The 23745-nt window shown below is 35.9% G+C and overlaps 2 protein-coding genes and 3 pseudogenes across 3 annotated transcripts; 2 read left to right on the top strand and 3 right to left on the bottom strand.

The window, feature by feature from the left end:
* Positions 1 to 559: 559 nt before the first annotated feature.
* On the top strand, positions 560 to 3195 carry LOC120145746 (annotated as a pseudogene).
* A 94-nt stretch (positions 3196 to 3289) lies between these two features.
* LOC120145743 (putative U-box domain-containing protein 42) lies at positions 3290 to 7285 on the bottom strand. Of its 2 annotated transcripts, none has more exons than XM_039159498.1 (4): positions 7198 to 7285; positions 5570 to 6901; positions 5172 to 5481; positions 3290 to 5011 (listed from the first exon to the last, which is right to left on the bottom strand). In XM_039159498.1, the coding sequence occupies exons 1-4, from the start codon at positions 7201 to 7203 to the stop codon at positions 3414 to 3416; spliced, it is 3246 nt and encodes a 1081-aa protein (XP_039015429.1). In that variant the 5' UTR covers positions 7204 to 7285; the 3' UTR covers positions 3290 to 3413. The 2 variants fall into 2 exon arrangements, with proteins under 2 accessions (XP_039015429.1, XP_039015430.1); XM_039159499.1 differs by having other exon boundaries at positions 5570 to 6855.
* An 868-nt stretch (positions 7286 to 8153) lies between these two features.
* On the bottom strand, positions 8154 to 12852 carry LOC120145745 (annotated as a pseudogene).
* A 1826-nt stretch (positions 12853 to 14678) lies between these two features.
* Positions 14679 to 15312, top strand: LOC120145514. Its single transcript, XM_039159336.1, has 3 exons — positions 14679 to 14769; positions 14877 to 14914; positions 15001 to 15312. Exons 1-3 carry the CDS (start codon positions 14679 to 14681, stop codon positions 15193 to 15195), a joined length of 324 nt encoding a protein of 107 aa, XP_039015267.1. The 3' UTR covers positions 15196 to 15312.
* Positions 15313 to 19702: 4390 nt separating this feature from the next.
* Positions 19703 to 22734, bottom strand: LOC120145492 (annotated as a pseudogene).
* Positions 22735 to 23745: the final 1011 nt, after the last annotated feature.

Genomic DNA, 23745 nt, shown 5'->3' with positions numbered 1-23745 from the left:
TTAACTTTTTAAAAAATAATCATATTAATTATCATAGTTTATTATAAATTTAAAATATCACAAATTTATTAATCGTAACTTATAAGTCAAATAAATATCAGTCCAATTTAATAATATGTCGAATCATTTACAGGTTGAGTCAATTACATATCAGGTTGATAACAGGTCAGGTAATATCAGTTATTTACCGGGTTAATATCGGGTTCGGGTTCATATCAGGTCGGATGCAGGTCGGGTTCGGTTATCACATTTATCATGTTCAATTAGAGTTTAGGTCGTTCTCAGGTCGAGTGTAGATCGTAAATTTCCAAGTCCAACTCGAATTCAGGTCAACATTAGTTCAAACTCGAATCAATTTCGAACACCACCTCGAGTCATAAATAATTTTGACCCAAGTTAAATTCAGTCAATTTTGCAGATCGGGTCAATTTTTTATATTAAATTAGGCTGCCGTCGTGTAGAACTACCCCGATCAATAGATCCGAGTTAATTAATGATATTTGTAACTCATTTATATAATATATATGCTAAGGCTCATTTCAAAACAAAACAAAAGAAAATGTCTTTGAACTAAAACTACTACTGTTCAGTACTGAAAATCTGCACCAAGACCCGAAACTTAGTTCAAGCAAACAAAGTCCATTGCCACATTCTTAGAACAATGAAAGACCCGGAAACATTCTTGCTGAACAATTTGGTTAATGCTTACAGTAAACTAGGGGATTTGAGGTATGCACGGTACGTGTTCGACATAATTCCCCACCCAAATCTCTTTTCATGGAACACTATTCTTTTCACTTATTCAAAATCTGGGAATGTTTCAGAGATGAAAGATATCTTCAACCGCAAGCCTGAGCGTGATGGGGTTTCTTGGAATTCGCTTATTTCGGGGTATGCTTCTCGTGGTTTAGTGACTGATGCATTGAAGGGTTATAGTTCAATGTTGAGGGATGGAGCGGCTAATTTGAATAGGATAACGTTTTCTACTATGCTTATATTGTCGTCTAGTCAAGAGTGTTTTGATTTGGGTTGGCAAATTCATGGGCAGATTGTGAAATTTGGGTTCGGTTCTTATGTGTTCGTGAGTTGTCCCTTGATGGATATGTTTTCAAAAGCAGCGCGTGTTTTCGATGCGAAACTAGTTTTTGATGAAACGCCAGAGAGGAATGTGGTAATGTATAACACAATGATTACTGGGCTTTTGAGGTACGTTATGGTGGAGGATTCCTGGTGGTTGTTTCGTAGTATGCTGGAAAAAGATTCGATTTCATGGACAACTATGATCACAGGGTTGACCCAGAATGGTTTGTATAGAGAGGCTATTGATTTGTTCAGGGAGATGAGGATAGAAGGTTTGTCTATGGATCGTTTACCTTTGGAAGTATGTTGACGGGTTTTGGGGGTTTAATGGCCCTGAAAGAAGGCAAGCAAGTTCATGCCTTTATAATCAGAACAAATCATCAGGATAATGTTTTTGTAGGCAGTGCACTTGTCGATATGTATTGCAAGTGCAAAATCATATCATCTGCAGAAGCAGTTTTCAAGAGGATGACCCAAAAGAATGTTGTGTCCTGAACTGCACCGCTTGTGGGTTATGGCCAGAATGGGTACAGTGAAGAAGCTATTAGAAACTTTTGTGATATGCAAAGAAATGGGATAACTCCTGATTATTATACTCTAGGAAGTGTAATTAGCTCATGTGCAAACCTAGCAAGCTTAGAAGAGGGTGCACAATTTCATGGCCAAGCCATAGTTTCTGACTTATTTTCTTTCACGGCAGTATCTAATGCACTCATTACGTTATATGGTAAATGTGGAAGCATAGAGGATGCCGATCGGCTGTTCAATGAGATGACTTTTAGGGATGAACTTTCATGGACGGCATTGGTATCAGGGTATGCGCAGTTTGGTAAAGCCGATGCAACAATTGATTTGTTTCAGAAAATGTTAGCTCATGGTCTAAAACCTGATGAAGTTACTTTTGTCGGTGTTCTATCAGCTTGCAGTAGGGCAGGCGTAGTGGAAAAAGGGTATCAGTATTTTGAGTCAATGGTAAAAGACCATGGAATCACGCCAGTGATTGATCATTATTCTTGCATGATTGACCTTCTTAGCCGAGCTGGAAGGTTAGAAGAAGCAAGATGCTTTATAAACAAGATGCCTATGCCTCCTGATGCAATTGGTTGGTCTACCTTACTTAGCTCCTGTAGACTGCATGGTAACTTTGAAATTGGGAAATGGGCAGCTGCATCCCTTCAGGAACTAGAGCCCCACAATCCGGCAGGTTACATCTTACTCTTGAGCATATATGCTGCTAAAGGAAACTGGGATAATGTGTCAGAATTAAGGAGGGGGTGAGAAATTTAGGAGTGAGAAAGGAATCGAGATGCAGTTGGATCAAATATAAGGGCAGAGTTCACATTTTCTCAGCAGATGATCAGACAAGTCCATTTTCAGATCAGATATATGCTAAGCTTGACGAACTTAACAGCAAGATGGTAAAGGAGGGTTATGTACCAGATTTGAGTTCTGTTCTTCATGATGTTGGGGAATCACAAAAGACAAAGATGTTTAATTACCACAGTGAGAGGCTTGCAATTGCATTTGGGTTGTTATTTATCCATCCAAGGCTTCCAATACGGATAGTTAAAAATCTTAGAGTCTGTGGGGATTGCCATAACGTGACTAAGATTATTTCTAAGATCACCCAAAGAGAGATACTAGTACGAGATGCTGTCCGCTTCCATTTGTTTAAAGATGGAACATGCTCATGTGGTGATTTCTGGTGATGCTTCTTTCTGTGCCTAAAGCTGACAATGAGAAGATCAAACCTTTTGCTAACGACTTCAAATGGAGAAATCAAAGGATCATTCACATAAAAAGGCCATAGTCTTGGAAGATATTATCAGGAAGATGCTTTGGATGTTGAAAACGGTGCTAATTACGTCAACGACTATTTGTCAGATCACCGACCAAATCCTGCCTTCCAAAAAATCCACAAATATTGTCAGAGCATTTGGTTCTCCAACAAGCCGAGGCTAATATCTCTTGAAAATTCTCAAATAAGTTACAGCCTTATCAACTTCTCGAGTTCATGTTCCCTTGGTTAATCAGGATTTTTGGGACCTCTGGATATATCGAAACTTGGAAAGGCTTGTCCCTTTGACTGAGTGCTTCCATTAAATTTCTCTCTATTGTGAAATGGTGTTTCCATTTCTTAAAACTTGCTTGTACTCCTTCGAAAAATCAATATAAATTGGTATCATGGAAACTTCATCCTACCATATCTGTTGTCTCTGTATTTACAGAATTAGTACAGACAAATTTACAGGCAACACAATATAAGTTTTGATTTTGTTCTTTCTAGAGGCATATCATTTACATTAACATTGGAGTGAATTTGGGGCATCTTTTTACATGGTGTAATAGCTAGTTGAGCTGCTCGGCATCCTGTTTAAGCGTCTTAAAATGTTCTCAGCAATCTGCCTCGTGTTACCATTCCCATGATGAAAAGCACTAACCAATGAGGCGGGCAGTGACCTATCCTGTGATATGTCTGAAGCTGATTTATTTCCACCTTTCACTAGGAATTTTTCAATCATCCAAAAAGATTTCTGCCACAGACCCTCTCGTCTGTGCTCTTTCACCGCATTCAAGATACGCCGAATGGCATCTAATTCGTTCAACAGGCTCAAACTCTTGTCCACGTCAACATTGTCATCCAACAAAGTACATATAGCCGCCATCGAAGCTTCAACTACCTCACCATTCTCATGATCCAGGCATGCCAGCAGCCTATCGACAGCCTTCGCATCGATCAAACAAAATGTGGTTTCTGAAGAACAAACACCTCTGTGAACTGAACATAGTAATGGGATCTTTATCCTTTTCGATGAACTGAAAGATAGAAGTTTTGGCAGACGGAAAAATTTCGTAGACTTGGTTTTCTTAATATTTGGTGGCTGTGATAAGTTCATTGACTCTAATGAGAGCTTCTCGAGTCCAGTTGCTGATAATCTTTGAACTTCATCACTAGATGTCTTCATGAGCAGTTCCGTGAACACTGATGTGAGTTTGTGAGCTTTTGCTAGAAGCAATATCTGTGGTTCATACAGTGTTGTTGTGAATCTAACAAGAATCCCAACTAGGCCTTCTAAGTAAACATTTGCATGCCTGCTAGTTCTTATTCCACTTCTTTGGATTAAAATGATTTTCTGAAGGATTATGGGGACAACATTCTTGTGCAGAAGAGCAAGGTTTAGTGTTAGATTCTGCTGGGGGAGATTTGCCAGGAATTTTGCTGAAACTGCCTGCTTCTCTGTAATGTGGTTAGTTTCTGTAAGGCTCTCGATTAAACTCTCAGGCTGCCCCCTGGTTTTGCAGAGTCTCTCTGCTAGTGTGTTGCCCATGTGTGGTGATAGGGTAACAAGTAGCTTTATCGCTGCAACCCCGAGTTGTTCGTGTTGGTTATTGATGAATTCAATGAGGGTGTAGCTTGCTTCGGTCTCGTTCACAATCGAGACAATTGCTGCCATTGACTTGGGTGACTTTGTCAGGCATAACAGAATTCTGATGAGATTGATGTTGAGCTCATGAGCTTTCGAGTTCTTAAGCATGCTGACAATGTTATAGATGACGTAATCTGAACTTATCCTGTGGCCATGGGGATTTACTTGGATGCCGTCATGCTCAACCCCCGACTCCAGAACATGAGCAAGTATGGCAGCCGCTTTGTTCTTAGAGTTCATAGGCTCATCGTATATCGTACGAGTGAAAACCTCTTCAGCCATAATTTGGATAATACCGGCTTCGACAAGTATCCTTCCATTTGAATTGTGAGATGAGATTTGTGCCAAAGCCTTGAATGCTGATTCTCTGATGATGGGGTTTCCACTTTGCATCATTTTAATGAGACCAGGAGAAGCTCTCTCAGCCACATAGGTTATGCTGTCATCACTGAGAATGACTTCCCCTAAGTAGCTTGCCATTTCCATCTGCACCTCCTTCGAACCTGCTTATTAAACATCAGCATACTTCTCCTAGACTCGAAAACACTCGAAAACATGTTTTCTATGATCAAACTTGATCCTTCAGTTAATATGCAGTTTAGAAATAATTCCCTTGAAATTTGTCATTTGGAAGAAGGTTGATCATAAAGAAAGTCAAGTTACCTTCTGTTAGATGGTTCAAAAGAGGTTCCAAGAACCCATACTCCGCCATCCGCTTTATGTTATCTCGAAATCTCTCTAGGTTCTTCAAAATTGCATCTGCTTTTTCGGCAGCAAAGGAATCAGCCTGATGGTTATATTTGATTCTGAGCAGAATCAAAATTGCTCCGGTTGCAGACCCGATTTTTTCACATAAAGCTTGACATCTCGAAAGCTCGAGTAAGAAAATCAATGATGCATGCTGAACTGACTGGTGGCTACACGATAACAACTCGACTAGTGTTGATAGATCCATTGTATCAGCAATCATTTCCTGAACAAAATATAAAGAAAACGGAGCTGTAATGTTCTTTTCATCTTTCGGTATGTATAAAATATCTGGAAATACTAAAAAACCGAACCTTTCCTTCATCGTCTTCCTCAGCCAATTGTTGTAGTAGTTCCAAAGCTCCACATCTGACATCTATATCTTTGTATCCGAGTAACTTAATAAGCAATGGCAATATTCCAACACTAAGTACTTGTACCCTGTTGTATTGTTTCCTTTTGCAGATATGTTGCAGGTCCCTTATTGCCTCTAGTATCATACTATCCGAACTAGCCAAAGATAATGCCACACGAGCAACCTTGATCCTTGCAACGTCGTTCCGATCCCTCCATTGTTCTATCGTGATCTTTAAAGCGACATTGGTGCTTAAAACCTTGGTCGGGAGCTTCATCCCTGTGGTTGGACATGTTATATCCTCTAGATAACTGAAAGTTTCAAACCACTCCGATATCGCCTTCCTCTCATAGGTTACTCCACTCTCAATGGTAACTGGATCATCCATAACCTGCTTAGTTAATGGACATACGAAAGTGTCGTACATAGGTTCAATATAATGAGCTACCTGTGGCAACTTTGTAATGGGTTTGTTTATACTTTCATACTGTCTTCTCTGATTTGAAATTTTAAGGAAATCATTTTGGAGCGGCATGTTTGAAGCTTGAGAACTTTCTGTGGAGACAGAAACTTCCACATGGACAGAATAAAGGTCTGGTTCCATTGGCATTTGTTGTGGCATTTGAGAACTTTCTATTCCCATTTTTGATTTCTTCGGTTCGAGCTCATTGGTTCGTAATTCTCGAGGTTGCTTAGCTTCAAAATGGACATTCTGCATTCCCTCCGAAATAGACCGGACCATTGGCATTTGTTGTGGCATTTCAGGACTCTCTGTTGCCATTTTTGAGTTCTTAGGTTGTTCCGTTGCAAAAGATATCGTTGGTTCGAGCTCTTTGGTTCGTAATTCTAGAGGTTGCTTAACTTCAAAATGGATATTCTGCATTTCCTCCGAAAGGGATCGGACTGCAGTCTCCGCATACTCCTCGCCCCCGAACGTTGCAGACGGTATCAAGCACAAACATTCACCTGTGTCTTTTATCACCCCTTCTAGCTGCGCTATGATACTTCCCAGTTCAGTATCTGAAACTGGCTGGTTCTCTTTATGGCATTCTCCCACAAGATCTTTTGCCAGATTGACATTCTGGGAAACAGATTGTAGTATCTCTCTCACATTTTTCGGAGGGGTTTCGGTATGCTTCAACTCCATTATCACTGGAAAAACTCGATAAAGACAACATCCAACTTCAATAAAGCTTTTCTGCTCTACTTCTATGCATTCTACTGATTCTGTGACTGTTTTAATATCTGCCAACAAGGATTCGAAAAGACCAGAAAAGGCAGTGTTGTCAATCTGAAAAACCGAAAAAAGATCGAAATCGAGATATAAGTATTTTCTGTTTATTCTATTTCAGAAAATGAGGCTAGTATGCATAGTCGAGGATACAGTCAAGCATCGTACATGGCTATACATCGTACATGTTTCTATGAGGCTAGCCTATCTTATACTCAAGTATCGTATACGGTATGTTTTCTCTGGAATTATGCTTAAAATTTTATAAATTCTGTAAGATTATATATCCATAAATGCATGCAATACTTCATCAAGAATAGAATAGTACACAGAGAGAGATTTTGTAAAGCTCGTACCGACATCGTCGAATCGGAGATGAAACCCTCCGAGGATTCTCTAGTTTGCGGTAAACTTGCAGAACCTTAGAGTTGGGGATGACAAGATATTTCAAGAAATAAAAGTATGTCATTGAATCAGTCTCTTGTCCATAATTGTTTAGCATTTATTCATTTCATCATACTGGAAGTGGTCAACTTTAATATCTTGATACCAAGTCATAACACTATTTATTATAATATACAGATTATGTATGCATTAATAACATATACATGTCTATATCTATATATATAATTATATATATATATAATGATCAAATTGTTCTTTACCTATGTTATTTGTTTATGTATTGACCTATAGAAGTTGATAACTTGTGCCTCTAGGGAAAATGAAACATGGGTTAATCTAATTAAAGGTACTAGTCTAGTTTTGACTAAACATTTTGTTGACATTGATAAATGGATTAGTAATAGTTGATTACTAATAGTGGATTTTTTTAGGTATATTACCGGGAATGTCATTACCTCTTTTTCTTAAGTATTGTTGGATTACCGGCGTTTTGAACTAAAATGCCCTTAATTTTTTTTTCAAAAATATTATTCTTGTATCATTGAATAATAAGAATTCTACGAAAATTAAATTACAAATTTATTCTTAAACTATTTTAGATTTACAAAAAAAAATCTATAATTAAAATTTTATATGAAATTTAGGGATTAAAATAAAATTTTACCATTTCATTAAATTTTTTTATATTTTTAATTTTATAAAAAAAATTATATAAATTTTATGAATTTAATTTTTTTTAAAGAAATTATATAAATATTTTTCAACTTGTTAAAAAAATAAATATATAATAAGACCAATTTCGTCAAATATACATTCCAATAATCTTTTATTTCTTTAACCAAACACGATAATCTTACATTCCTGTTAAGCTAACCAAACACAAAATACAACATTCTCAGTAATTCTAACCCCTGGTAATCTTACATTCCGTAAACCAAACGCACTCATAATATTCTTATTATTTCCCGCGATTAAATACCAATGGACTAACATATGAAAATTTACAATAGAGGACATTTAATCTTCCCAAGGGTCACTTTCTGTCCTTATTTCCGAAGGTTCGATAACTTGGGACTCCAAACTTTCGTCGGTGCCGGTATTGGTTTCAACGGCACTAGCTCCTGATGCTTCAAACTCATCGTCCTCGGATCTACCCCATCTTCCTCCGAGTGCCATTGCCATCATCTCATATATCTTATTACCAAACTCAGCAGGGCTATCAGGCTGCATCATGAAAGGAAGAATGCAAGAATAATATGATATACAAAAGCCTGCAAATATGTTGAGCTAAATCAAAGAACTTCTATCCACTTACAGAGAAACCACTGGAGATCAATGCTGTATCATACAGCAAGTCAGCAGTTCTCTTGGCATCACTGCTTTCAGGTGCATTCTTGCATGCAGCCTGCAAACGGAAATTAATATTGTAGCGGCACACTCGAACTAGAAACGCCTTATAGCATGTTCAACAAAATTGGCCGTACATTTAATTCCTTAATAATCGGATGATCTGGATTTATCTCTAGTATCCTCCTTCCCCTCATGAACTCCAAACTTGCGGTGTCACCGAGAGCTTGTGCTTTCATCAACATTGGAATGGATTGAAAATGTTAGTTGAAGAATAGGTTCTCAATACGTCTATCGACTTGTATTGAGAAGAAAAAGAAAATTGCTTACCTTTCCATGTTAGCCGACCATCCAAACTTGCCAGAAACAAGCACACATGGTGATGAACTTAGTCGCTTCAAGATTTGGACTTTGGCCACCTTGTCTCTGAGTTGTTGTTTTACCCAATCACAGAGAAGATTGTATTCTTGTTTAGTTTCCCTCTCTTTTACCTCATCTTCATCACCTGGCACGACAAAGAAATTGAATACATTCACACCAAATCCATCAGAAATGATGAGCGACAGTCAAAGATCACACCAGAAATAAATAAATGAAAAGAAAATCAGAAAACTAACCAAGTTCTAAATCTTCCTTGCTAATATCAATAAATTTCTTTTCTTTGAAGGTCTGCAGATTTTGGATGGCAACATCGTCGATAGGCTCAATTAAATAGAGAGCCTTACAAAACAAGGAGCTAGATCAGTTGTCCTAGAACACCAAAAGCAAAAAACCTACTAATCACAAAACATGAACCACAAATTCCATGTTTGGCAGCATAAAGACAGAACCCCAAGTTTATTATTTTGAACCTTGCACATCCAATCCAAATCTACAATCATACCTCAATGCCTTTTTGAACCAACTTTTCCAAGAATGGAGCGGTCTTGGCACTTCTCAAGCTGTCAGTTGCCAAGTAATAAATTGCCTTTTGATTCTCACTCATATTTTCAACATATGTATCCAAACTCGTCAATTCCTCTTCACTTTTTGAAGTGTAAAACCGAAGTAATGGAGTTATACGCTTGTGAATACCAGTGTCTTCGATGCAGCCCAACTTTAGAAACCTGCCAAAGTTCTCCCAGAATTTCTTGTAATCCTGTAACCGAATTCCACCATCATCTAAGTTACTCGACAGAGTTCAAGTCAACAACTGAGAAAGAACTTATGGTGTCCCAGATCATACTATATTACCTCTTTATTTTCACTTTCAGAAATCTCTTGAATCATGTCAAATGTTTTCCTGACAAGCCTCTTCCTCATAATTCTCACCTAACACATAATAACCATAGAATAGACAATACAGAAAGTAACAGTAAATACGAAATAGTTAGCAGCGTTGCTCAGCACCCCAAACTGAAAATAAGAATTATATTTAAGCAACTTGTGTAAACTTTATGTTGATATGACTACAGAAGTGTGAACAAAATTAATCTTACAATTCGACTCTCTTGAAGGATCTCTCGAGAAACATTAAGGGGAAGATCATCCGAGTCCACAACACCCTTCACAAAGCTCAAGTATCGTGGAAACTGAAAAAACAACATTAAGGTTGAATGCAAGTTAAAGAATATGACGATACAAGCTAAACACACGCGACTCCACAAGTAAAAGCACCATGGTATGTTCCCATAGAAGAAACTGATACTGCAACATTTAATACTCTACAAATAGAGCTATCAAGTGACCAAGTTAAAACTGACCAGCTCTCCGTCAAAATCATCCGAGATAAATACACGCTTCACATACAAACGTATATTCTTTGTTTTAGAATTCGTGACATCCTCATTGTTGAGAGGGCCCATGCCAGGAATGTACAGCACACTCCTAAACTCAACCTCACCCTGCATGATCATCAGTGAAACTTTAACGGCTTTTGTTATGCAAAAGAAGCCAATTTATAAGATTATAAGTGCACACTTACCTCTGTAGTAAAGTGAGTGTATCCAAGTGGATCCAAGAATTCATTGAAAGTCTTCTTGTAGAATTCATTATACTCATCCTTTTCAACTTCTTTTGGATTCCGCATCTAAACCAGATAAACAAAAAGACATATCCACGATGGTTCATAACAACAAAGAATACATGGAAAATAGAGGATATTCCAAAGGAAAAGCAGGCATTTTAAAGTGCATTTATGAAGGTGGCAGAACAACAAACTCACCCATATCGGTTTTGTTTCATTTGCTAATTCCCACTCCCAATACTTTTCGGTTTTAGTTGTCTTCTTTTTCTTCTCACTCTGTCAACAAGCACATAAACCCACTAATTAACACAATATTTTCAAAAAAGAAAGTATGACAAAAAAATAATATCAGAAAACATTGCAAGGTTACCTCTGGCTTTTCTTCATCTCCTTTTGGAGTTTCTTCCACCTCTACCTGCCCAAAGGTTGAACATAAGTACAAAGTGGTTAAAGAACTCAATTTTCCAAGTGTTGAGAGTTCAAGTGCGTATAACAGGACGGACTCGGGGAAACAAGTACTCAGTTTGATTTATGTAAAACTGATTACCCTTTCTTAAAGCATTAATAGAGAAGAAAGTATTATACACAAATAAGAACAGAAACGCACACACTAACCTCAATTGTCCTCGATTTTTCTTGCCAGTTGTATATAGGGAAAGAAACAAACTGAGAGTAATTCTTCACCAAATTCTGAATTCTGATTGGATCTGAGAATTCATACTTGTCATCCGACTGCAAAAGAACAATATCTTAGACAAAATTTGACACTCAGAAGAACCGGAATGTAAAAAAGAAAAGAGATAATTATACAAATAAACATGACACGAATACAAATTACTATCTTTTAATATTTAACATACAAATGGAAATAGTTAAATGCAGTTATTCTAACAAAACGTAAAGGATTAAAAAGAAAGAACAGATAGGGTACCCTTAGATAAAGTGTAATCTGTGTACCATGGTTTAGAAGCTTTTCGGGATTGGTTTCCTCCTTGATCACATATGAGCTACTGTCTGCTACAGCTTCCCAAACATATTGCTTCTCCAACCTTGGGCTCTTAGTGCACACAACAACCTAATTAAGAATAATTTAAGCAAGCAAACCCAATTAGTGCCTAACACGAAAATTATTCCTACGAGAAAAGGCTTCAAACATGAAGAGAAAGATCATAATGCAAAATATCAATTAGGCAGAGAATATGTTACCTTCTCAGCAACAAGAAAAGCAGAATAGAATCCAACACCAAATTGGCCAATCAAGCCATTGTCTGCCCCTAGATCCTTATTTTCCTACAGAGAATCAGATGCTAAATAAGTGACCAAAAACAATAAACTTCAACTTAAAAAAAATCGAAACAGATTACCTTAAGAGCCTTAAGAAATTTTGAAGTACCACTTTGAGCAATTGTTCCAAGACAATCAACGAGCTCATCTTTCGTCATTCCAATGCCTGTATCTCTGCAAATCCATGAAAAGAAAAAAGATAAAGAAAAATAAATCATCCATCATTTCATTTTTTTTTCAGTATGAAAGGTCACAAACAAACGTACGTGATTGTGATAGTCCCATTATCAGGATCAGTTTTGATTCGTATTTCGAGTTCCTCGGTGTCTCCAAGCAGAGAAGGCTCGGTCACACTCAAGAATCTAAGCTTATCTAAAGCATCACTAGCATTACTAGAGCACAAAAAAAAAATATTATTCATAAGTTCCAATTGAAAACCAGGAGTCTATTAAAAAAATGAACTTTGGGTATACAAGATGAAAGGTTCTCACCTTACAAGCTCTCTCAAAAACACCTCTTTGTGGCTATACAGACTATGAACAATCAAATCCAACAATCGACTAACCTGCAAAAAAACAAAAAAAGGAGAGAAGCCATCAACATAACAAACACATACCATTAATCAAAAAGAGAGATCATAAGAAGCAAAAGGAAAAGAGACCACCTCGGCTTGGTACTCAAATGTCTCGCCGGAGGTCACGTTGGGCTCTTTCTCGGCAACCGCCGACGCCACACACTGAACCGCAATGCGGTGGTTTTTCTTCTCGAGCTTCCACCTTAAACCGGAGGAAGATAAGGCATTGTTTTGATGGGTGGGTAGGTAGGAAAACGCTTCCGGAAGTGAAGGCCTTGTCGCGGTTTGTTGTTAAATTGAGAGAAGCTAAAGATGGGGTAGCTAAAATTCTGGTTAGAATTGAAGCCATTGAAGCTAAGCTCGAGAGAAAGAGAGAGAGCTGGGAAATGAATAACAAAAATGATAAAGTCTAGATTTTTAGGGAAGAAATAGTATAACTAGAAACCCTGCTGCAAGGGGTTTAACTGAATGAGTGGAAGATTCTAGAACTCGGGAAATAAGGCCTAAGAATCTGCCATTTTAGAAACCATCTTATCCTTTGTTGGTACAATAATTCTTCAATCTTTAATTTGAAGATAAATACACTAAAATATATTATGATTTTCAAAAGATGTTAATAAATTAAATTATTAAAAATAAATATAATTACCAACCACATATTAGTTTAATCGAATGAGATGGTAGATCCCTTAAATAAAGATTAGAAGTTTAAATATTAACATTTGTGAACGAAACAAATTAAATTAAAAATAAATTTTGTATATTCACCGAAAAATTTCAAATAAAATTTTAATGATAAAGCATTCAAAATTTCGAGTACGGAGGAGGATTTATAATAATTTGATTTTATCAATTAAGTATACATCTACTAGCTTACCTCTACACCAAAGATATCCTATCAACTAAACTGAACTAATATATTTTTTCTCCACATGTATTCATCTCTCTGCTCAGTATCCCCTTCAATGTCTCATCTCTATTGTTTCTTCTCCAAATACTGCTCCGTACTAAATTTTGTGGTGGCCATGTGGTGGAACATGCTATCGCACATAGTTCAAGGTGAGTGTGAAAATATGTTTGCCGGTGGTGGCTGGCGGTTTTAGACCCACTGCATCATTCAACTAGTGTTGGAAAATACGCTTTGAGCAAACCCTAGCTAACCTATATCTACACAGCTTTTCATGCATACTGTCAACTAAGAAGACTAGGGCTCACACTTCTTTGCTATCTCCTCTCTAAATTCTCTTTTAAAAGATTGCGGTGAGTATCAACTCTTGATATGATTATAGATAAACTTACGTGATATGTTATGATTAAATATGTTATATGTCGTATGTATTTATTATGTTAACCTATGATTGATTATATGATATTTTAAATTTAACATTAACATTAAAGATAAGCATATGAATCGTTATATACAACTGAAGATGAGGTCGAAAATCTCTTTTCTTTCCGGTGATCTCATACTGTCCACCATCTTCAGCTCACCATTCTTTATTAAACTACCGATTGTAATTTTCGCCCAAATTAAAAGGAATGAACCGTCAAACACAACCCACGTTATATCATATATCAATGTATTCCTCATAACTTATATAGGTGTATAATGAAAACATTTGAAACGACTGGAAATCATTCAAAAGAAGGTTCAAGTAAGAGGGTATGGGGATCGGGGAATAGTAGCCAACTCATTTGGGAAATTCAAGATCGAAACCATATATCAATATATCTCAGGCTCGGGGCAAACGAACACAAAAACCTAATATTTCTCGTTGAATGCATGGCGGCAGACAGGCGCAAAACACACGTACCTTGCATTCCACGTTATCTAAAGCACCACCTCTACCACTATGCACAGATTCATGGACCACTCTCTGAAATCCCTTTGTTCATTACCATAGCTTCGATGTTTTCCACGCAAATTACCCCCTCTCTCTCTCTTAGACCCCAAAATTTTCATCTTGGACCTTGAAACAAGTGCTTAAATTCACTACAAATTCTAAAAGCATTGAGATTCTCATATAGGTTTACACAAGTGGGTGGTGATACATTGGAGGGTTCAAATGATGTGTGTGTGTGTGCGCGCTATTTGAAAAGGTAGGCAGATGTTGGAAACCATAGTCATAGGCTACTAGCTTTGACTTCGGTTCTTGCTACTAGGTGCTATAGCTTTAAAACCCTAAATTTGCTCATGTTTTTTTTTTCATTTCTGAAGACAAATGGCTGCCGAGAAGATCATAACATGCCTCTTCATTTTAGTTGTTTTTGCTGCATTCATCTCCTTCACCCAAGCCAACCAAGGTACACAACACAATATCCAATTCTTTTTCATTTGAGCATTTTGCTGCATGTTGGCTGTTGCTCTATAGTTTTAAGGTTTCTAAAGTTGATGAACTTAATTAGTTTTCTCTCCTTGTTCCCAGATTCAAACCACGAGACAAGTTCAACTGGAAAGGTAAATGAACTGATACCGATTGATCTATGCATGCATGATAAAATGTTGTTTATACATCTGATGAAAAAAATCTGGGGTTTAAGCAGGAGCTAGTGAATGGTGCAAACAAGAATTGGGTAATTTTTAGAGGGAGAAAAATGGTGCAAATGAAGAAGGTGAAGGATGTGAAAACGAGAGGGTCGACTGCTACAGATTCATCAAAGTGTGATCATCAGTCAGGTTTCCTGGATTTCAACGTTGACTATCATGCACCAAGGCACCATCCTCCTAAGAATAACTAATCAAGCAACATGTATATCTCTATATATCTATATCCATATATATCTATAGTAGTTTTCTTCAACAAAGAATGTTAAAATGAAGGACTAGCTTTGATATCAGGATTTTTTTTTGTTGAAATACAGTGTGATCTGGGTTTTGCTTATATCCATGAATGTTAACTACTGCTTAAGCATTTTCTGTGTTCCAATAATACCAGTTCGCAAGTCTTCAGCCTATTGCCTGGTGGCCCAAATAAAATGGAGTTCTGTATTGGAAAAATGGTCTGTTCTTGAAATTTTAGTGGGCTCAAGACTAGGCCTTGCTGATCTCAAACTATGCATGAATGTTCATTTTTATGATTTATGTTTAGGGTTTAAGATTTGGGTATATGTTTTTTCAGTGCTTGATCTTATTATTATCTAGTTTCTCCAGCTAGAGCTTATGATTAAGAACACTAAGGTTGCAAAAAAATAGGGTGTTAGATGAAGTATTCATGAATTATTTGTGTATGAATTAATTATTTATGTTCATTTAATAAACGAATGAATATAGAGATAGGTTTGTTCGGTTCATTTATATTCACATACAAATTCATTTATTGGCTTGTTTATCAACTTGTTTGTAAGTTTGTTTACTCGATTCTCTTTTTTTTTATTTTATTTTTTTACATTTTAAATATCGGTGAAGGTATGGAATAAATTGAACACACGGTGAAATTTAGAGTTCAAACTATATGAAACCTGATAGGTATGACTCATAAATATACCAGTAAAGTACATGGTTAATTATGTAATTATGTACCATATTTTTTATTATAAATAGAGATGTAACCTAAACCTATGAGACATTTAATAAAATTTCTAGCGCCGCCTAGGCACCGAGGACGTAAGCACATTGCCGAACCTCGTTAAAAATTCTTGTATTCTTTCGTTTACTTTGCCCGATTCTTCAACAAAACCTAAGAAGCTTAAAGAACGGTGATGTAATTTTACCATTTTTTAAACACATAAAAGAGCATTTTCGCGAACATCAAACTAACATATTGGCAAACACTAATGTTGAAGAACATATAAACTAATATGTTTACAAACACTAAACGAACTGAACACGAATATGATATTAGAAATTTACACGAACTGAACATCAACGCTTTAAAAAATAAATAAACATGAAAATATAATCTTATTCGTTTAAGATCTATTCATTTACACAAGTAGAGGACACCCCACTCTTCTCCACTCCTTTGCCTGCATTTGCTTCTCTCTGATCTATAATCATTTTATCTTCAACCACAATCAATGCAGATGAATATTATTAAGTGTTCATATTAGATGCACTGTCGGTATATAAATATGTAGCAGATGGCATCAATATGGAACAAGAACCTGCAGGCTGTTATGAGATTAGGGTTTCACGTCCAACTCTATCCAGAACAGTCTTCAAGCTGTTATTATATAGGATAAATTACGTAAATGATCCCGATTATAGGGTATTATTTTATTAAGTTTTTCTTCTATTAAAAGTTACAAAAATGAATCTTTGACTATAGAGTGTTCTTTTGTTGAGTCCTTAAACTATTAAAAGTTATAAAATGACCACCCGACTATTATTTATATTCCAAACTCACCATTTTTCATTAAAAAAATGGATGATATTATGAGATGAACGTTAACTTTTAATAGTTCAGCTGAAACAATCGTCATTTTTTAATGGAAAGGGACGAGTTTGGAACATAATAAATAGTCGGATGACCATTTTGTAACTTTTAATAATCGAGAAAATCAACAAGACAACCCTCCATAGTTGACGAACTTAATAAAACAGTATACTATAGTCGGACCATTTACGTTATTATCCTATTATATATTATAGCCTTAAATTAAATGTAGTGTGTAACTTTTAGGTCAAATTGAGCAGCTTCATGATTGAGGTTTTAGGTTAAACGGCCTATTCTGATAACCAGAACTTCACCGAACCTGCTTGATTGTGTTTGGTCTGAATCAGATAAGCTTTGGCTTTGTACACGTAACTGTGACTAATTATGTTGAATTATATTTAAATATCCTCCTAATTTATAGCTTATCATTCGATCCATTATCAGTAGAAAATAAATTTCATATAATATCAAAATAACCTTTTATGATTAGTTAAATGATAAATATTATGTACGAACCAAACGACTTTAGTGATAAAAGATTTGTTGTTATTCTTTGAGGTCTCGGGTTTGAACACCAGGAATGCCAAGATGTGAACATTTAATATCAAATGATTGAGAATTATCTTCGAACAAATACGATCTTGTATTTATCCCATATAAAAAATGATAAATATTGTACTATAATATTTTTAAATATATATATATGTGAATATATACTGTTAAGAATTCGAAAAATATCATATTGTTAAAATATTTTTTTAATAATCTGAATTAAGTACAATATAATATTTGTTTAAAGTTAACTCTTAATTTTTCAACATTGAACACTTACGTCTTTAATATTTATGGTACTCGAACTCAAGTCCTCAAGAATAATAACAATTTCTTTATTACGGAAGGTTCGTATATTGCTAAAACATTTTTAAAAGATATATACACCGTTAATGATTTACGTTTGGAAACGAATAACTGACAGTTGTAAACAACGAAAACGAATGGCATGAGAAATTAGCAAAGAGATAAAAACCCTACCAAAGTGTGTTGAAAATGAAAGGAAAGGGCCGACCTTTTCGGTTGTGATAAAATGTGTTGGGGAAAAATTATTAGATGAAATTAGTTTATCACGGTATCTGTAATATCAATTAATAATGTTGGTTCATCTTGATTTTTAAGATAAATTTTTACATCTTTTTTACGTGTAGATAAAAGAATAAAAATTAATAGATCTGATTTAATAAGATCGTAGATGACGTGATGAATCGAATCTTTAAGAATAATTTCTCGTTTGCATGGGGACCCCAAACATTATGTGATGTTTCCTTTGTTGATTTCTAATAATATTTATTTTCCAACTTGCTTTCAGTATCAGCTTCGACCGTCCCATTCTTGATTTAATCAAATCATGCACAGGTTTTAATCTAAATTCCCAAAATCCATCATTTCCAACTATGTACAAACCTTACTAGGACTAAATTTTAACTGAGAAAAAAATTAACTTCAAATAAATTTTTAGATTCTAACAGTTACGTCTATAGGATATATATATATATATATATATATATATATACACATTGTCAGTAATTTAAAAAAAATTAACAAATATTACCTTATAATCATTTTAAAATATTAGAAAAGATAAAAATAATTTTTTCTCATGTAGTATATCCAATTTAATAATTTTGTCACTATCATATTTTCGCATCAATTTAGCCCTCGAATTGCATCATTCTATACCTTACCACTAGCTTAAAACCCTAAACTCTAAATCATAAACCTTAACTTAGGGTTTTAAGTTATGAATAAGATATAGAATGATGTGATTAAACAACATTGATGGTCAAATTTATGCGAAAATATGATAGAAACAAAAAATATAAATTTTAATATTAATTAAATTATTAGTTATCATTTCACATGTGTCATATACACAAATCTCTTATACACGAGTTATATTCATTTTAATATTAATTAAATTTTTGACTTTTAAGTTTTGAATAATTAATAGGTTTATATTTTTAAAAAAAATTTAGACAATTTAATCACCCTTTGATTTGAAATCACAGACATGTAATACTTTTACCAACGATGTTGGTGGGGAAATTCTTTCAAGGACTAGAAGCTAAATTTTCTTTATTATTATTATTTTTATAGAAATGGACAGCCATGATATGTTGTCATGACATGATAAGAATCGTCCTTTTGGAAATAAAATAGGATAAACTATTCATTTAGTATCTAAATTATTAATTTTGATTCGTTTTAGTACTTAAATTTTTATTTTTTTCAAAACCATGCATGACGTTTAGTTTTTGTTTCATCTTAGTACACCTCCATTAAAAACTTAACAAACGGGCTGACATGACATAGCTGTGATGGATGGATGACCACTCCAAACAATAGACCACGAGAGAATGATGATTCGACCGACATAATTCAATTTTAGACCCATCGAAGGGTGGACCATGGGGATTAGAGGATGAAGAATTCGTCAACGATTTGAAGAAATTAAGGCTTTTTCCGATGAAATGGAGCTAGTAACTTCCTTCAAGGATTGAAAAGATAGAGACTAAAAAGTTTAAACTATGTAGACGCAGCGACTGACGAGCCTATCAGTTAAACTTGATGTGATACTAAAATAAAATGAGAAGACTCGGACGGCGGCGAAAAATACAAACAAATGAAAATGATATCCATAGTAATCTATGGATGCCAGCCATGTGTTTTTGAATCATTCACAGGAAAATACGTCATGAAATTTAATAAACAAAGAATATTATTTTGTACAGTAGATCGAATACATTTTACGATGAACAAAGTAAAAGTTCATCTCAAATGAATGAAGTTGAAAGCAATATGCAGAAACTTGTCTAATATTATTTATCAAACAAAGACCATAAGGATATGATTCAAGTGAAAGAAAACAAAATCCAAAGGGCTTAAAGAAGAAATAAAACCAATTTCTACTAGCTGAAAAGAAGCCAAAGAATATTTACAGCAATTCCTCATAAGGCTATGCTCCCAAACTACAACATTCCCAGGTCCCGAACAAATGCTTCATTACCAAACTGCAAACAAATCCTACAGCTCCTTATTTCATCTTTCAGTAAACTCGACTACCTGGGGGTATCTCGATATGTCAAAACTGGCATGAAGTACCGAGCCTCTGTATCTGCTTCTGGCCTAAAGTAACGGATTTTCGTTTCTCGAATGCCGGGTAGAGCAACTCTTGGAACTTCTCCAGGAAAATGGTCCATTCTTCCTCGTTCATGTCGGCTAGAGTCACAAAGCTCACACTTCCTGGAAGCTGCTCATTTGCACTCCGATGGCCGGACGAGCTATTGAGATAACCATTTTCTTGTTTTGTTCCAGAAAGTTTGGAGTACTTCTGGCTTTTGTCGCTTAAGCTGGTGTTTTTTAGTGACATTGATAGCTTTGAAATGGATGGGCATTCATCTAGCCTTGAAAGTGGGAAATGGTTATTCACAAATCCATTTCCCAAATGGAATGGTGCTCTAGTCATAAAATCATCTGTAGCCATTTTCGGGTTTAAGTCCAACTCCGGTTCCTCAAAGTCGATATCGAATTGGAATTCAGCATCTCGCACATCGGACTTGGGAGATGACAGTTTCCTCTCTGCTATCAACTTCCTCGCCTCAAGACAAACAACTTCTAGATCACTAGGTTCCTCCTCTCCAGCCCGTAATTCTCGACTCATCATTTCACCAATTTCGGCAAGACAGAGACCAAAAGCGGCAGCTTCCTTGAGGAAAATAGTGCAAAGTACCAAAACTCGTAGGCAAGCCTCCCGTATCATCGGGAGTTCCTTTCGCAGCATTTCACAATCCTCGATAGGATCAAGATTTTGTATATACTCGAGCTCATCCTCAGAGAAAGGAATCGAAGCCTGAGGCCAATGAATCCACTCGAAGTACGGATCCTCCAAAGTTTCAGGCAAGCAAAAGGCCGTGGTCAATAGGAATGAGTTCCATTTGACCAAACCTTCCAATGCCATCAAGTTTCCGCACTAAAAGGTTTCCCGCATGCCTGTCGGTGTTAAATATCCTTATATCAAGTATTCCGATGCGGTGCACAGAAGAGACGGGGAAGCTTGAGGTTCCATGATCACTAGCATCAAAATCATGCTGAACAAACTGCTGGAATGACGCAATCTTGCTAACCAGACTCTTCTTGTTAGGCCTATTCATGCCATCATTGACATTGAAGACCGAGTGCGTAACCTTCACCAGCGCTGTTGGTGGCACATTGGCAAAATGACCATAGTCGAGAAGGTAAGCCACAACTTCTCTGAATCCTGTCTCCCCTACACGAACCGAGCGTTTCAAACCTGGTTGACCAAGGGCTTTCCCCACAAAACCTTTTGGATTGTTTGGTGCAAAAGGTTCTTCATCTGTCGGCTTCACAATCGCGACACTCTCACCTCTAGGGTTCCTAAAATAGTAAGCACCCCCAAGACCACCGTGAACAGGGAGTGGATCAACACCCATCTTAATTGCCTTAACAATGTCCTTCGCCACCACTTTTAACACATTAAAGCTATCGGAATGTCCCAGTATCTCGATAGGACCACTCCTATCTCTCTGCTGGAGATCCTTTCCATTAGGTGAAAGACAGGGAGTAGAGGAGGAGCTTCTGTGCATACAGTTCCTCGTTAGGAGAAGCGGAGTATCGTTCCGAACAGCATCAAGATTGTTCTTCAACTCCATATCCCCGAAAGTCAGTGAGCTTTGCCCGATAGGGAAATTAAGGGCAACTTGCAACCTTCTTTTAACCGTATGAGCACTGTCGCTGCGATCCAACTCCATACCCAACACACAACCATTCTCTGTTTGCACAAAAACCCGTCTCCTCCCAACAGGTTGTTTCCCTTCAATTCCATTCTTCTGAGGATATTCCCCTCTAAGAGGACTTTTGAACACTGCCACTGCCATCTGAGCTTTCCGAGACATAAAACGTCAAGAAAAACCAATCACCGGTTATGCGGCAGCCTAAGGCAGAGGCGATAACGGGAGAGAGATCCTTCTTCCCCTCCGAGAAGACCCCAAACTGGGAAGCCAACAGCAAATGAACAAGAAAAAGCTCCAAATTCACCAAAAATCATCAATCAATAAAAACAAAACTAAAACCCTAATCCTAAACTTAAAACCTAAAACAGAATATCTATATCCTTATACTACATCAAATAAGCCATTTTTAGGTGGAATTCCCCCCAAAAGCCTGCAAAAAACAAAAAACAAGATTCGAATTAAAAAAAACCTGATTTTGATTTAATGCATAGAAGAAATACTATAAATATACGCACTATATATCACGTAAATGGTTAGAACTTGGACAAACTAGTGCAAACCTAGCTAAGCAAAGTATCCGTTACCAAAATTAATGCATTAAAGACAGCCAAAAAAAAGTGAAACCAATGCGATCCTTCGATATTCAAGGAATCTAAGTAAGCTGATAATATGAATATGAGCTTAAAACGCATTCATATTAGCAACTGAATCAAGGAAATTCATGATTTTCAATCAATTCAACAACTATACATAAAAACAACAACAAGAACTCTCTAGACAATGAATCTTCAACGTCCAATTACATTGAAGCTCTAAAAAAACCCAGTAACAAAAAGAAATTAAGCTTACAGGATGTTAAGATCTGGATAAAGGGTACAAAGAAATCTCGATTATCTGCTATTCGATTAAAATTTGAACTTTCCCCAACAAAAATTGAAAAAAAAATCCGAAAATGATTTTAGAGTCCGAATAGATGAGATGAACAAAGAGAAGCAACAAGGGCGAGTGCAAATCGAGGAAAGACTCGTCCGAGTAGACTCGGTTGTCTAGATCAGGGGAATTGGGGAAAGCTTCCTTCTCTGAGTTCGATTCTATCCTTCCACGCAGAAACGCTTTTAAACTTGGTTGTCTTAACCCTTTCAGGGTTAATTAACTAACTCTAGTTAACAGATGTATATAAATATTATGGTAAAATATATAAATAGTCATTAAAATTTTAAAGTGTTTGTATTTTGAGTACTAAACTTTTAAAACTTATACTAAAATAATTGAACTTTTAATTCTATTTTATTATTGTCACTATCATTATTCTTCCATAATCGAATTCTCCTCTTTAATACATGAGTCCATCACTTATCCCTGTCGACTTGACTCACGATAAATTTCTCTTTAAAAATCTTACCTTTGACACTTTATTCAAAATATTTGAACCATCTTTAAAAGGCATGATAACACAATTATCCTCCAACGTTTGCATAAATAGTTAATTAGTCCCTTCTATTTTTTTTGGATTGTTTTACTTAGGGATGGGTATGGGACTCAAACTCAACGGGTTCCAATCCGATATGACCCGATTGAAATGGATTTTCTTTTAAAAATTGAGTTCAAGTTGGGTTGGGCTTTTAAGGGTTATGTTCGGATCGAGTTCGGATTTATGGTGAAAAATACTCAACCCGATTCGATTTGAAAAATTGTAATTTTATTATATATATTTAGGGATAATTGCAGTAATACCCATATATATTATTTTTTTCAATTAAATATCTATTTTTATTAAATAAAAGTATATTTTTTAATATATTATATTATTTTGGATTGAGTTCGGATTTAATATAAAAAAAGTAGGTTGGGTTCAGGTCGAGTGGAAGATGTATATTGTTTAGGTGTATAATTTTCGAGACGGGTCGAGTGGATAAAAAATCTAACCTGACTCGACTAAAGTCCAACCTTAATTTTGCCTTCCAATGTTTCAATTTTTAGTCAAAACAAATCATATTGAATAAAAACTGTTAGTTGACTAACTTTCAACACATATTATTGATGTAAAATTCTCATGCATTCAATTAAATATGGCATGTGTCATATCATCATTTTGAGTGACATATCAC

Source organism: Hibiscus syriacus, unplaced genomic scaffold (genome assembly GCF_006381635.1).
Source record: "Hibiscus syriacus cultivar Baekdansim isolate YM2019G1 unplaced genomic scaffold, ASM638163v2 tig00110893_pilon, whole genome shotgun sequence".
In the NCBI taxonomy this organism is placed as follows: domain Eukaryota; kingdom Viridiplantae; phylum Streptophyta; class Magnoliopsida; order Malvales; family Malvaceae; genus Hibiscus; species Hibiscus syriacus.
This window is presented reverse-complemented; position numbering and strand designations above follow the sequence as displayed.